Genomic DNA, 16,632 nt, shown 5'->3' on the forward strand with positions numbered 1-16,632 from the left:
TAGAAATCCCCTAGTACTTGCCACCAATAACTCTGTTGTATTCTTGTATTGTTCGCTCGAAGAGTAGAATTGAAAAGGCGTAAGAATAAAAAGGCACAAGCTTATATAGCTTGGATAATTGGCAATTTACATAGCACACACGAGTGGTAATCACCACAGGCAAAACTGTAAAAAAATGCGGTACAATTTACGAAACACGTGACTGTAAAATGCGCGTACGCGATTACTGCATTAAGGCAGTAAACGAAGCGGGACCACAACAGGAACCTCACCGCACGTCACTGCTAAAAAGCAACAAAAGCAGAAAAATCTATAATACCATAATATTAAGACAAACGACCAAAAGCTAAATACGCAAAAATATCCACGACGGAATAAAAAATTAATCGTCTGAATAAGACTCAACATTCATCGGAATAAGGCCTAAATAACGCCTGAAACTTTAGGGAGAGGGTGTTAGACAATCGGGTGCCGTCGGTCAGGCAGCGGTCATTTTGGTATCGAAATTTGGGCGACCTAGTTTAAACGGCGTCGCTAGGGCGCCGCTAATTATTTTTGCCGTTATTCTTTTTTGGTTTCCTATGGTTTCCTATGGTTTCCTATGGTTTCCTATGGTTTGTTTCAGACCGACTTTTGTCCGAAGCTTTATAGAAAAAGTAGACATCGTAGAACCTTCAAATTTTCAGACATGGCGTAGAGTGGTATGTAGGTGCTTTGTAAAAGTTTATGAGGCTGCACTCCCAGGGGCCTTTGCTTGGGGGGTAAAAACCTGAAATATTGCGTTTTAGCACTTTGTAGCTAACGACTGCCATCTAGCAGCAGAAAAACTTTCATACAGAATTCGTTCATATTCGCTTGCTTTGTCCAGCTCGCGTCGCGACGAGGCGGCTGCTGGCATCCCTGCTGCGCCCTATTGTCCCGCGCGTGCAACATTTGTGTTGGAAATGGCTTGCCTAGTAAAACTATGCACATGCGACTTGCCTTTCATAAAGAGGCCTCTCTAAGTAAAAAAAACCTATTGCTCTTACAACACAAAATATTTTACCACCGCAAATTTAAATGCGAATCCTACAGGCAGTGTACACATCTCTGTTAGCACATGTTGTAATTGTTGCACCATTCAAACATATCAACACCAGGTCTAAGCAAATATAATTATACAAGGGCCGCAACAACAAAAAGCTTAAGTTTAACGCATTCTTAACGACGACGTTACAAAGCTACGACATAACATGGCGTCATAAATAAATAAATCTTGCGTTTATTGGATTTAAATTGGCAAAACTTTCAATATAAAACGTGGCTTATTAGGCACATAAACGTGTTTGCATATTGCTCAAAACTACAGATTTAAACTCTGTTTCAACAGTGATTGCTCAGACCAAGGCATGGTAAAAATTTACACAGTAAAAGATGGAAAAAGTATAGCAAACCATAGACGTTAAATCATTTAGAGAGAATGAAAATATTGACTTTTTAAACATGCTAGCTGACCAAAATGTAATAACATGGCCGTAAGCATTATCTACGTAAATTTTTATTGATCAAATGTATGTTTCGATCATTTGCCAAAATCTTCGCCATATTTGAACCCCCTTCGCTTCAAAGCCATAAGTTATTATATTATTATACACAACTTATAATTGTGTGTAGATATGTTGGATTGGAGTAACATACAGAACAGGTGCAAATAGCAAATATTCTCCAAATACGATGTTTCCAATATTCTCCAAATCGTATTTCATCGTATTGTCGCGGTAATACACAAAGAGGTAAGGCCGTGAATAAAGTTTCACCCACCGTACAATTAACGGAGGGAAGCATTTCGAGTAAGGATGTTCAAGGCAGAATATCGGCGACACATTTATAATGCTTGCTTTAAATGCGGCGTCAGCATTTTTTGGGGCGACCAATTACTTCGCGATAAGCTTCGCCTAATAATTAAGTGTCAATAGGGTGTATTTACCGCCGCAAGTTTAAATGCGAAATCTTAAGGCAGTCTGCGCCTCTCTGTTAGCACCTGTTGTGCATCTTGCTCCAACCAGCATACCAACATCAGGTCTAAACTTATCTAGCAAAACTTTCGATTTAATAGTTTGCGTATTAGGCACGTAATAGTGTTTTTCATATTGTTTGAAACGACAGATTTAAAGCCTGTTTTAACAGTGATTGCTCGGACCAAGCTATGGTAAAAAATTACCTAGTGAAAGTTTGCAAAAGTATAGCAAACCATAGGCGTTACCATTTTTAGTCTTTAGGAGAATGATAATATTTGATTTTCAAACACGTAAGCTGGTCAAAATTTAATAAAATAGCCATATGCATTATCTAAGTAAATTCTATTTATCAAATATATGTTTCGATCATTCCCCAAATTCTACGCCATATTAGAACCACTTTCGCATCAAAGGCATATTTTAAGTGGGGAAGTTTTCGGCCCATATCTGTTTTTGCTTGCAGAAACAAGTTAAGGAAAATGAAAAACAAAATATATAATATAAAGTACACAATACAAAATATTAAAAAAAAAATTAAAAAAAAAAAAATTAAAATAAAGTAAAAATTGAAAATAAACACCAAGCCCTGAAAATATATCCCCTGACAAAATATACAACAACCGCACCCCCGTCTAGTTCTTTTTTGGTTTCCTATGGTTTCCTATGGTTTCCTATGGTTTCCTATGGTTTCCTATGGTTTGTTTCAGACCGACTTTTGTCCGAAGCTTTATAGAAAAAGTAGACATCGTAGAACCTTCAAATTTTCAGTCATGGCGTAGAGTGGTATGTAGGTGCTTTGTAAAAGTTTATGAGGCTGCACTCCCAGGGGCCTTTGCTTGGGGGGTAAAAACCTGAAATATTGCGTTTTAGCACTTTGTAGCTAACGACAGCCATCTAGCAGCAGAAAAACTTTCATACAGAATTCGTTCATATTCGCTTGCTTTGTCCAGCTCGCGTCGCGACGAGGCGGCTGCTGGCATCCCTGCTGCGCCCTATTGTCCCGCGCGTGCAACATTTGTGTTGGAAGTGGCTTGCCTAGTAAAACTATGCACATGCGACTTGCCTTTCATAAAGAGGCCTCTCTATGTAAAAAAACCTATTGCTCTTACAACACAAAATATTTTACCACCGCAAATTTAAATGCGAATCCTACAGGCAGTGTACACATCTCTGTTAGCACATGTTGTAATTGTTGCACCATTCAAACATATCAACACCAGGTCTAAGCAAATATAATTATACAAGGGCCGCAACAACAAAAAGCTTAAGTTTAACGCATTCTTAACGACGACGTTACAAAGCTACGTCATAACCTGGCGTCATAAATAAATAAATCTTGCGTTTATTGGATTTAAATTGGCAAAACTTTCAATATAAAACGTGGCTTATTAGGCACATAAACGTGTTTGCATATTGCTCAAAACTACAGATTTAAACTCTGTTTCAACAGTGATTGCTTAGACCAAGGCATGGTAAAAATTTACACAGTAAAAGTTGGAAAAAGTATAGCAAACCATAGACGTTAAATCATTTAGAGAGAATGAAAATATTGACTTTTTAAACATGCTAGCTGACCAAAATGTGATAACATGGCCGTAAGCATTATCTACGTAAATTTTTATTGATCAAATGTATGTTTCGATCATTTGCCAAAATCTACGCCATATTTGAACCCCCTTCGCTTCAAAGCCATAAGTTATTATATTATTATACACAACTTATAATTGTGTGTAGATATGTTGGATTGGAGTAACATACAGAACAGGTGCAAATAGCAAATATTCTCCAAATACGATGTTTCCAATATTCTCCAAATCGTATTTCATCGTATTGTCGCGGTAATACACAAAGAGGTAAGGCCGTGAATAAAGTTTCACCCACCGTACAATTAACGGAGGGAAGCATTTCGAGTAGGGATGTTCAAGGCAGAATATCGGCGACACATTTATAATGCTTGCTTTAAATGCGGCGTCAGCATTTTTTGGGGCGACCAATTACTTCGCGATAAGCTTCGCCTAATAATTAAGTGTCAATAGGGTGTATTTACCGCCGCAAGTTTAAATGCGAAATCTTAAGGCAGTCTACGCCTCTCTGTTAGCACCTGTTGTGCATCTTGCTCCAACCAGCAACATCAGGCCTAAACTTATCTAGCAAAACTTTCGATTTAATAGTTTGCGTATTAGGCACGTAATAGTGTTTTTCATATTGTTTGAAAGGACAGATTTAAAGCCTGTTTTAACAGTGATTGCTCGGACCAAGCTATGGTAAAAAATTACCTAGTGAAAGTTTGCAAAAGTATAGCAAACCATAGGCGTTAAACCATTTTTAGTCTTTAAGAGAATGATAATATTTGATTTTCAAACACGTAAGCTGGTCAAAATTTAATAAAATAGCCATATGCATTATCTAAGTAAATTCTATTTATCAAATATATGTTTCGATCATTCCCCAAATTCTACGCCATATTTGAACCCCTTTCGCATCAAAGGCGCCGCAAATTTAAATGCGAAATCTGGTGGCAACTCTAATCCAACATATCAACACCAGGCCTACACAACTTAAAATTGTGTGTTGATATGTTGGATTGGAGTAACACACTATACAGGTGCAAATAGCAAATATTCTCCAAATACGATTTTTCCAATATTCTCCAAATCGTATTTCATCGTATTGTTGCGGTAATACACAAAGAGGTAAGGCCGTGAATAAAGTTTCACCCACCGTACAATTAACGGAGGGAAGCATTGCGAGTAGAGATGTTCAAAGCAGAATATCGGCGACTCATTTATAATGCTTGCTTTAAATGCGGCGTCAGCATTTTTTGGGGCGACCAATTACTTTGCGATAAGCTTCGCCTAATAATCAAGTGTCAATAGGGTGTATTTACCGCCGCAAATTTAAATGCGAAATCTTAAGGCAGTGTACGCCTCTCTGTTAGCACCTGTTGTGCATGTTGCTCCAACCAACATACCAATATCAGGCCTAAACAACTAGCAAAACTTTCGATTTAATAGTTTGCGTATTAGGCACATAATAGTGTGTTTCATATTGTTTAAAACTACAGATTTAAAGTCTGTTTTAACAGTGATTGCTCGGACCAAGCCATGGTAAAAATTTACCGAGTAAAAGTTTGCAAAAGTATTGCAAACCATAGGCGTTAAACCATTTTAAGTCTTGAGGAGAATGATAATATTTGGTTTTCAAACACGTAAGCTCTGGCCAAAATGTAATAAAATGGCCATGTACATTATCTACGCAAATTCTATTGATCAAATATATGTTTCGATCATTCCCCAAATACTACGCCATATTTGAACCCCTTTCGCATCAAAGTGGGGAAGTTTTCGGCCCATATCTGTTTTTGCTTGCAGAAACAAGTTAAGGAAAATGAAAAACAAAATATGAAATATATAATATAAAATACACAATAAAAAATACAAAATATTAAAAAATAAAAAGTGTAAAATAAAAAAAATATTAAATAAAAAAAAAAATAAAAAAAAAAAATAAAAAACACAAAAAAAATAAAAAATAAAAATTAAACAATGAATAAGAAAAATAAAATTGAAAAAAAAAAAATAAATAAATAAAATCAATTTCAAAAAAAAATTAAAACTAAATAAAAATAAACACTAAGCCCTGACAATATACCCCCTGACAAAATATACAACAACCGCACCCCCGTCTAGTTTGGATTTATTTTTGCCTCTTTGGGGTTATTGCTGGCTAATGGGTGGGGTTAGAAAATGGGTTAGGGTTGAAATTATTATGGGAGTTCGTGTTGTAGGTACTGTACTTAGGTGTGGGGTTAGTTAAAATGTTGTATAGGTCTGATTGTAGCCTTTAGGTCTTATAGGTCTCATTTCGATTTAGACGGTATTATTGCGTCTATTGGGTTTTTGTCTTATTCTGAACTGTATCTTATTTCGGTCTTATTACTGTTTCATTACGCTTTCCGGCTAGTCAGGAATAGGAATGCTTCTTACATAGGTTGAACTATTTTTTTTTCTTTTAGTTAGCTATAGCTTATAGCCAGGGTTACCATCTGCTCAGACCAAAAAATAAGCACGCTACTAAAGATCAGGGTCAGATCCAGGACTCCGGGGGTAAAATCCAGTTTCAGAAATAACGTTATAAAATAAAAACTTGAAAAACAGCTATTTTTGTATGCGCAAAACGTAGCTTAATCGCGCGAAGCGCAAAAAATGAGTTTATTAGGTTGAAATTGGCAAGTTAACCACCCTTATTTAATGCAAGCTTTGTCAATTTTTTCGCGTCAGAGCGCACCAGCTATACACCTTTTAAACCGTGTTGCATGGCAGCATGAAACGCCTACTGACCCTGTCTGGTAGTTAAGTTTGGTTCACTTGGCGGAGTTATGCTAGTAATAAAATTATTCATTGAATGACTTACTGTAATGCATCTAGCAATTTTTTTGGGAGTAACATTGTGTTTTCCATAGCCTTTGGGCTGATTTAGCATTTTGTCTGTACTGACACAAAAAAGTCTCACGTCAAGCCGAAAGTTTACTTGATTGCTAAAGCAACCTACCACACTTATATAGGCTACAATGTAGCCTACTTTCTAGATTTAGAATAAACAATCACAATCCATTGTCATTATGTAATTTAATGCATTATACTGTTATAATCTTGGTTAAATAACTTGGTAAATATAAATAAAAAATTGATAAAGAACGCTTTTAGAACCTATAATAAGACAAACTAAGCACACAACTCTAAAATGAGCACGTTTCTTAGAAATAAGCACATTTGCGTTTTCTAAGACACTGCGCCCAAAAATAAGCACAAATCTTAGACATTAGCACAGTATGGTAACCCTGCTTAATAGCCTATCCTCAGCATTAACCTCATATCCTCAAAATGTCGATTTTTTTTGCAGCGGTTGCAATATTAAGCAATTTTTACTGCCGTTACACAAAACAATATTGTGCAAAGGGTTTCCACAACTATATTCAGAAGTGGCTGGGTTTCCCTTGCTTGCTTTTACCCCAAAAACACATAAATTCTCTTTTATAATCTCTGTCTTAGACTTTTATTGACATGTGGTATGTAATAGTTCAATGTCGTATGGTTTGCATATATAACTTGAATTAAAGTCAGCAGGAAAGTATTTAGGCTTTTAAGCTGTGGGATGAAGACAATTCAAATGATTACAATCCATAGTGTTATTAGTTAAAAATCACCTATTGCAGAAACATTTTCATAATACCCATTTTTAGTTTTTTTTTAGTTGTTTACCTTTTCTAATTATAAGCGTTTTATTAAATGCTTTAATTTTGTGTTTATTTGTAAAATTTTCCTTTTTTTCTTTGAAAGAAACATGTTAAATGGTGTCGTGTTTTCTAACGAATTAGTAATTACTCACATCTGTCCGATGTAGGCTATATAAGAAATGTTGTAAATCGTTAATTTAGCAGTCTTGCATACTGTACGCTCTGGAGTCTAGATCGCGTACGTTATATGGCGGTAATTATTGTACGTATATCGTAAGAACCTGTAAGTACTGTTTGTCGTTTGTTTGTTTATTTGCAATAAATATTATTTTATTGTGGCTGCGCCCCACAAATTGGAGACTCGCGCCGTGGTATTGAACACGAATAATACCTTCTGACTAACTAATATTCTAAAATAATTAATATTAACCTATTGTTTTGATTAAACCTATTTTTAACCTACGCTTTTGTACCTATTTTAGTCCTATTTTTTCGTGTCTTTTTCTTTTTAAATCGTTATGTCGAAGAATAACTTATCTACTTTCTTTTCAAAGGTTTCAAGCAAATTTAAAGCTTGCAAAGTCAAAACTTCAACGCGTATAGCTGCCATGCTATGTAATATAAAGGAAGGTAATGTTTTTCCGAAACCAAAGAAAAATAATTCAAACTTTTCCATTTCTAAGCTACGGCGACAGCAAATAGGCTCCTTTTCTAAACCTCTTTTTCCTTTCTCTAAAAAGAAATTTACAGAAAGAAATGGTGTTCCAATGCCATCGGTTCCAGTTGTTCCACCGATTGCAGCGTCAATCTCGTCTAACGATTCTGTTTCTCAACCTGCAGCTTCTCTTTCAGCTGAGCCACAGTTTGACAACGACCAACCAAATTCAACTTTCGAAGCCGCTTCTTCGTCGTTTTGCAGCACGGCAAAACCTATTATTGTTCGATTTAGGCTAAATCTTTGCAGCCTGTTGCAGTAACGCCCAGCAGCAAACTTTCAACTGTAGATGCGACGCCTCGTCAAAAACGCGAGTTTATTCGATCTGCTACATTCGACACATCTATGACGTCATGCAATTCTACGTCAATTTCTATTCTAAAGGTACTCGAAACCTATCTTTTACACCTATGCTTATCTATAATCTTATCAGACAGGATTTCTTGCCGACCATATGATGTTGCTGAGTTTTGCGGTGCTTGGAAACGTCCGCCCGACTTAACTACTTACAAGAAAACCGTTCATATTTGTTGCGAAGGAAGCAACACTTTCCCCCGACGTTTACACCTGGTGATAAGCTAGTAAGCTTTCATAACTTTACTTTACCTTATCTCTATCTACGGCCTCTTACTATCCTAGTCTTGATTATTCCAACCTTTTCTTCCCCTGATTCTCAGCTTTTTGCTAGTTTTCTTGATAGACGTCTAGTTAACATTTTTGGGTAATTCTTAGCGCCTATGGCTTAAGGTTATTGCTAACGCCGGGATGGGCCTTGCATAATCAAATTGAATTTTACTAATAGGTTCATTACGTAGGATGGCAGCTATAGTTTATTCGTAATTTTTGTATTGTCATATCTTAAGAACCTGTAAGTACTGTTTGTCGTTTGTTTGTTTATTTGCAATAAATATTATTTCATTGTGGCCGCGCCCCACACATGCTTATTTTGCTCAATGGTTAGTTAATCCAGCCCTGCCTTCAATACAAACGTTTCACTCAACTCTTCTTTGCAAAAACTAACTAAAAGATAATTGCTAGTGAACTAACTACAAAAAAAAAAAAAAAAAAGATGAAAAAGCCAATATATAAGACACAACGCAGAATAACCTATATTCTTAACTTTTACCAGGCCTGTAAAAAAGCCTAAATTAGAAATAGATAAGCCAAATGGTTGGACTCTCTGAATACACCACAAAGAATATTGTTATAAATTAATTTTTAGCATAGTTTACCTTTTATCCCTGTAACAGATTTGCACGTTTAGTTTCTGGCATGTTGGGGAACATGCTGGTGTAAGGCAATCTAACAACAAGTTTGACCCTGACTTGCTTAAATAATAACAAAACTTTCACATGTCAAAAATAATTCACACCAATCCCAAACAAAAATCCTGGATCCACTGTGTGTGCCCCGTCAAAAAATTTCAGCAGGCAAACTTCGACCAACCTGATAAACTCATATTTCGTAAACAGAATATTTTATTACAAAAAACACAGTGATTAGTTGCAAGAATGCAGTAACCTTCCTAAAAATTAAACAACCTTATTCCCATAAAGCAATTTGACACTTAACAATTTTTCACACACAGATATACAGAACATTACGGACAGCAGGAATTTAGGCAACATTTTTATGAGGTAGAGTCTGTGACAATCAATAAATAAAAAAGTTGTATCAGTATTTTGTCGGTTTTGGGTTGATTTAATATTCTTCAATTAGCTCAGTGTATTTGTTTGGTTGTAGCTGATATTTTCGTACAAGGTTTTCAATAAAAGAAATTTTAAGGTTGTTCATGCATTCTCTATATTGCGGAAGTGTTCTATATTTTTGTAACTCCATACTTGGTAAGTGTGGTATGTGTGTAATAAAACCATGAGGCAATACAATAAAGGTAAAACCAATGGCATCTAGTTCCATAATGTGTGAAATCTTGTTCCAACCAAAGCCAACAAATCTTTTATCATAAAACGGGCATTTATTTTTGCTTACAACCACATATGGCTCAAAGTCTTTCTCCCAATTTATTCGATATGGGCTTTCTACCAGTTTCCATTTGGTAAAATTTGTTGCAGCATGACCTTGAGGCCAGACATTCTCACGAAATGTTGTAATTCCACCACTCTGTATCTGGGATAGTAATTCAGATTTTGAGGTTGGCATTTCATTTTTATACCACAGACTTTCAAATGCTGGAACTATAAATGCTGTGAGGTTGGTATGCATGTCATATGATAGGTAGCTTGAGATGTAGGAGTATAAACCAGGCATGGGAACAAAGTCTACATCATACAAAAAAACAAAGTCAGTAACAGCCTGTTGGAGGGCAACATTTCTAAGTAAATTAATTGGATAGACATCTTCAACACTGCTTTGAAAAACAAGATGAAATGCTATATTTTGACGAACACTTAAAACAGCAGATGCCTCTACAAACAATTCAAACTTGCTTACAGCCGAGTCAGTAAGGAAAACAGAAGCGCTTATGGGACCGTCCCATTGCCTGCAAAGAATTTCAAGCATTTGTAGTCTGTCAATGGAAAGGTGAACTATAATACTAACATCATTGTTGATTGGTTCATATGAAAAAGGTAAAAAGTATAGATGTGTTCTGTGTAAAATGGCACTGTTCAATGTAAACTCACTACATTGATCATCTTCATCAATGTATTTTTGAGTAATATCACGTTCTTCGAAAAGTTCACATTTAATATTTGCCTTTCTAAAATAGGCACCATTGGTTTCTATATGCTTGATCTTTAAATGGGAAAACAACTTTGCATGCTTGTACTGAATTTTTCTAGACTTTCTGAAATTCCAATGAACTGCCTTAATAGAGTGTTTATTGTGAGCATAACATAATTCTGTTTTCATATTGTCAGACAATTGCAGGTTCCAATGGCAAGGTAATTTAAATATAAGTTGAGGATTCTGCTTTATAACAGAATTAAAAATATCCTGATCTGCCAAAGCCACAGATTTCAATACTTTTATTTTCAGTTTTGCCTCATTTATCCAAATATCTTCCCACCCGAGATCCCTAAGCTTATGCAGTGCTAACAACATTACCCCTGTGTTAAAGCCTCTCCCCAATGCTGGCCAATAGGTGTAGTTCCTGTATAATGTACCAAGATACCAATCCGAATGGTTTTCCACCAGCCCAATTGCTTCATTTTTCCCAAACAGTTGAAAGAAATTCCATAAATCTGCTATATCATCAGTAACTATAATGTCTGTGTCCATTACAATGACCTTTTCCAAGTGGAGAGGCAGCATTTTGGGGATCACAAGTTTAACAAGTCCAAAAACCCCAGAATAATGCTTATTTGGTACCCAGGACACATCTGATTCATAATCTTCAATATTATAAAAAGAGATCATAAAGTGTGGAATGTTCCATGTGCGAAAAAGGGTGCCCAACACCTTTTTTGACAAACTATTTACAATCAGGTGTATATGCAAACGGTTTTTTCTATGTGACAATACAGATTTTATGTGTGTCACCAAATCTTGATTGGAGTGAGAACCAGCACAGACTATAGCAATATGTATAGTTTCACATCCTTCTTTATTCTTAGGAAGATATAATTTTTCATCATTTCTGTTTTCAATTTGCCACCTCTTCAAACTGTTATTTGTTAATGTTGATAATTGATATCCAATCCACAGCAAAGATATCCCAAAAAATATTCTTGTAAATATATGCTTATATTTACGACAGTACATAGCTAAAATAAAGGTAGGAGTCTGCAAGTTTTTACATTTATAATGTTCCAGTATCAAGAGCAGAGGTTAAACATGGTATACATTATACAATATTTTGACTGTAAAATAAATTAAAAATATATTTGTTTTCTACTAACTGTACAATTTATAAGAAAAAGGTTTAACTAATTTAAATTATTACTTGCAACATTGACTTAAATTTAAAAATATAACAGAGTTTAACTAACTGTCAACATTAATATCTGTTAAAACCTAATTAGCCCTTAACCCAACAAAAGATAGATGCCAAGTGGAGTTTTTTAAAAGGATTTACCTGAAATCTAGATTGTACCAGGAAAAAGGCCGTTTTCGCCGCTGGTCTACAAACCTACCACAACGCACAATATTTGGGTTAGGGTGCAAGTTAGCGTTTTGGGTTAGGGTGGGTCAAGTGTTATTATTAAATTATGAATATAATAATACTTGACCAACCCACACCCAAACGTGCGTTGATTTAATAATTGTGGTACCAGCGTCCTGTTTTCTAACATAATATTATTGGATATTAATATCGTTTTCCGTTTTATATTTTTAAATCCAAGTAGGACAGAAATTTTATTCTGTGACAGCTGCACATGAACGATTTTTTAAGCAATTTGTGTCTACATTTACAAATTGAACAAGATTAATAACTGAAATAAGGAATGCAAAGGATCTTTAACCATGTCGATGAAGAGCCATTTTTGTAGTTGCAGAAGCATGTACCGAGAGGGCGTGTGCAAAAATCAACCTGTGTACACTAATTCGAAACTTGACATTAAAATTCTTTCAAAATATTCGATTTACTTCCGATTTGGCTCATTAAAATCTTACCAAAAACGGTTCAGGTTCGCAAAAAATCGCCCAAAACCGGTTCGGTTTTACTCCCTGATTCTAAGTAGGTTTTATGTATGAACTATAGTGTATAAAATACACAATAACCTACACATGCGTGTTGGCAACACAAGCTTAGAGCAACTATGTAGTCAACTTTAAATTTCATGGTATAAAATAAATGAATGAAAAACAGCTGATTTGAGCGAAGTTTAACGAAGCATGACCTTAATGAATGAACTGTATAGAAAATAATTTTATGACAAACGATATTGTTAAAACTAAAAAATGTTAAATAAGTTGTCTGGTAATATATTTAACAAATATATTAAAGAGCAAATTATTGCGTTTTGTTTACTCGTTTAGTAAATTCTTACTTCTTTAACAAGTCCGGTTTAGTATTTTTGGAAAAAAGGGACATCCACTGATAAAAAAGCGTGTTTTGTAATCATAACGAAGAAAACCTTATAGCCTGCCGTAACAAAAACGCGCATTCTTGTTGAAAGCGTCTCTACATAAAGTTGTAGCGAATCTCAGCTTAAAAAATAAAGCAACAATAATGACAACAAAAAAGAGCGAAATCGTTTTTCGTCGAACGAAAGGTAATTTCGAAGATTGTGATCCGGATATGTGGAACGATAACGCCCTTGTAACTGCGTATGATAATGCTGTTTACAAACTTGAAACAGTTGAAATGTCCCATGATGCAAGTTCGCAAACATCAGATAACGAAAATATGATTACTTGTGCTCCAAATTTTGGTGAAGTAGTTTGGTCCAGGCACAGTGATATTCATGATAAACCAACGCAGAAGAAAAAACAAAAAGGAAAGAAAAAGAGAAGAAAAAGGCATCACACTCCTCAAGGTAGGATGTTAATAGGTTTATGTTGTGCATTATATTGTGTGGCATTTAGGTTTTTAAGTATTAAACCAAGATACAATTGCAAATAATATTTTAAGATTTTACAATGGATAATGGATAAACAAATTTAATAGTTGCTTAAAGTAATATAATGGATGGGACCCCTTTTGTCAATTTGTAGACATTTGTCAATTAATTCTAAAAATATAATATATTATTGCCAATAACCTTGAAATGTTGCTGAGAAAATTTACACAAGAGTTAAGCACAATCAAACCATGTAACAAAATTAAAAGCTGTGCTTGTGGTGCATTAAAGCGAGTAAAGAAAAACACTAGGTCAAAAATTATATTAAGATGCATGTCAAGCAACAGGGACATCAAACAATGACTTGTTGAATTGTTGCCTAATTTTTTTTTTTTTTTGCAGACCTACAGGGGTAATTTACACTTTGCATGTGGTAATATTATAATAACACTAGAATAACTAAATTCGTTTTATACTATACATATATATTAATATTCCAATCTATTTTATATAGCTGAAGTTCATATTTCATTATTTTTTCAATTTTTGATCTTAAAATGCTTTATTATGCCTTCTTAGTAAATTTTGGTAGTAATAAACTTTGATTAATAGTTTTTAATTTGTGTCTACTTTGTTCTCGGCTACAAAACATCTTGTTTGTCAGGCCCATTCAATAAAAAATGATATCTGCTTCACCACGTTTTGCTAACTTTTTTGCAGCGGAAACCTCAAAAAGCTCATCTATGTGGAAAGTTGGAGACAAGTGCATGGCCTTGTATGAAATTGATAATATGTACTATCCAGCGACTATTACATCATTTTGTGAGCAACAAACTGTCATTGTAAATTTCTCGGACTATGATGAAGACAGTACTGTTGAAATTGGTGACATTCATCCAAGAAGCTTATGGGAAAATGCAGGGATTGAAGTTTCCACCCAAAGTCACAAAAAGTTAACAGAAACTGATAGTGATGAAATGTTACATGACCATTTATCCAAAAATGAAAACGTGTCTGCAGAACCATCAATTGAAAATCCCCAAACATTTCACAAGAAAAATATTCCTCATAATAATTGTTTTATTGATACACCTGGATTGCCTTTAGATTGTGAATTGCCCATGCTTCCTAACATTAAACACACCACAGACTTCAGTAATCATTGTAATATGACCAAAAATGGTTTTGAACACAAAGAACCGCTTTCATCGATGTTGGTAAGCTGGTATATGGCTGGTTATCATACTGGTTTCTATCGTGGTTTAAATTCTGCTACAGCCAAGAAAAGCAACAATCATAAAATATAAAACAATATTTTAGGTTGTAAATGTTGGCTAAAGCCCCTAGTCCTCATTTAAATACAAACTATTGGTTTTGTTTTAACTGTTTTTCTTTGCAAACCTTTTTTAACCTAGACGAAATAAACCCAATGTTTTGTGTCTTTCGCGCAAAACAATTCGTTGCTGTGTTGTCATACAGCTGTTAATGGTCGTGCAAACTTGGATATTTGTTGCCTTATTAAATGAGATGTTATATAGCTCTGTGGAAATATTTGTTGTGTGGCCCATGGTAATGTGCAATGCATATGCGTGCTTTAAACAGCATATAAGTTTTTCGAACTGAAACCTGAACATCAGTGTATTTTGCGCTCGAAAACGTTCGGCGCAGTTATTCTGGAGTTTACTATGAGCACCCCATCCGTTAAAATTACTGAAGCTTCAAGCAAGAAGGTCTACGGCAATTAGGGCATCCAAGGACAGAAAAGTCTGACTTTTTGACCTTGAGGTCGTTGCAATGCATTAATTTGGACCTTAAGGTAAATTCCCGGCGTAGATAAATTGAAAATATTCGCCGAAAATTCACGAAAGATAACAAAAAATCTAAGATAGAATTAACAACACTTGCCCCAAACGATAACCCAAATAATGTGCGTTAATTTAATAATTATCTGAACGCCGTTGAAAAAGCCCAAGCTCGGGTGGACATACGATAGTTTCTCGTCCAGGCTAGATAGGATTGCTATGTTGCAAGTTGGTGTATTGATAACTAAAGCGTTTATGTAATTATTAAATTAATGCACATTGTTTGGGTTAGAGTGGTGGTTAGCGTTTGGGTAAAGGTGGGTCAAGTTTTATCAAACTTAATCTTCTTATGCAGCTTTGTTAGGTCGAATTAGTGCATTGTTTAAGACCTAAATTCAGACTTTTTGATCCTTAGGATGCCCTAATTGTCGTAGATCTTTTTTGGTTAGAACTGCACTAATTTCTGACGGATCGGGTGCTAAAAGCAGGGTTACCATCTGCTCAGACTAAAAAATAAGCATGCTGCCCAAAAAAATAAGCACGCTACTAAAGACCAGGGACAGATCCAAGATTCCGGGGGTGAAATCCAAGCTTTAAGAAATAACGTTATAAAATAAGATAAAAACTTGAAAACAGCTATTTTTGTATGCGCAAAACGTAGCTTATTCCACCGAAGCCCGAAAAAACGTTTACTTGGTTGAAATTGGCAAGTTAACCACCCCTATTTAATGCAAGCTTTGACGGGCCTGAATATATTTCCATTATTATAAAATACGGAATTATGTATCGGCAACAAAAAAAAATCAAAAATCATGGATAAAGTTGAATGAACTTTAATTTTAGAGAGTTTCATGCTACAAATAATTTCCATTTCGATATAGCTACCATGTGCACGTCGCCTTTGGTCTGAGAAGCCCTCTCAAAAACGCAAATATACCTAAAGGGCGAGAAAATACGATTTAATTTTTTGCATTTTTCTATTTAACATAGTTAAAAATATGGGCATGGGCGATTGGCCGTGTTTACTGTCCAGCTTGTGAAACAGGCCGCGGGCCGGATGAAATTTACTGGCGGACTGGATCCGGCCCGCGGGCCGTAGGTTGCAGACCCCTGTTTTAAACCGTGGTGCATGGCAGCAATCGCCTGAAGCTGACCCTGCCTGGTAGTTAAGTTTAGTTCACTAGGCGGAGTTTGGCTTGTAATAATCGCCTGAAAGCTGACCCTGCCTGGTAGTTAAGTTTAGTTCACTAGGCGGAGTTTGGCTTGTAATAAAATTATTTATTGAATGATTTACTGTAATGCTTTTAGCAGTTTTTTTTTGTAATATCATATCGTGTTATCCATAGCCTCTGGGGCTGGTTTCGCAATCACAATAACAACAATGATCGTAGCTCTTTTCCTTTCGACATCGTTTGAC

At 35.3% G+C, this 16,632-nt stretch overlaps 2 protein-coding genes across 2 annotated transcripts; one reads left to right on the top strand and one right to left on the bottom strand.

The window, feature by feature from the left end:
- Positions 1-9,417: 9,417 nt before the first annotated feature.
- On the bottom strand, positions 9,418-11,764 carry LOC146160272 (xylosyl- and glucuronyltransferase LARGE1-like). The gene is made up of 2 exons (XM_083383583.1): positions 10,195-11,764; positions 9,418-10,050 (listed from the first exon to the last, which is right to left on the bottom strand). The coding sequence occupies exons 1-2, from the start codon at positions 11,669-11,671 to the stop codon at positions 9,650-9,652; spliced, it is 1,878 nt and encodes a 625-aa protein (XP_083239709.1). The 5' UTR covers positions 11,672-11,764; the 3' UTR covers positions 9,418-9,649.
- A 1,040-nt stretch (positions 11,765-12,804) lies between these two features.
- Positions 12,805-14,944, top strand: LOC146160273 (survival motor neuron protein-like). Its single transcript, XM_083383584.1, has 2 exons — positions 12,805-13,389; positions 14,134-14,944. Exons 1-2 carry the CDS (start codon positions 13,083-13,085, stop codon positions 14,718-14,720), a joined length of 894 nt encoding a protein of 297 aa, XP_083239710.1. The 5' UTR covers positions 12,805-13,082; the 3' UTR covers positions 14,721-14,944.
- The last annotated feature ends 1,688 nt before the right edge of the window (positions 14,945-16,632 follow it).

Source organism: Ascidiella aspersa, chromosome 3, assembly GCF_963924565.1.
Source record: "Ascidiella aspersa chromosome 3, kaAscAspe10.2, whole genome shotgun sequence".
In the NCBI taxonomy this organism is placed as follows: domain Eukaryota; kingdom Metazoa; phylum Chordata; class Ascidiacea; order Phlebobranchia; family Ascidiidae; genus Ascidiella; species Ascidiella aspersa.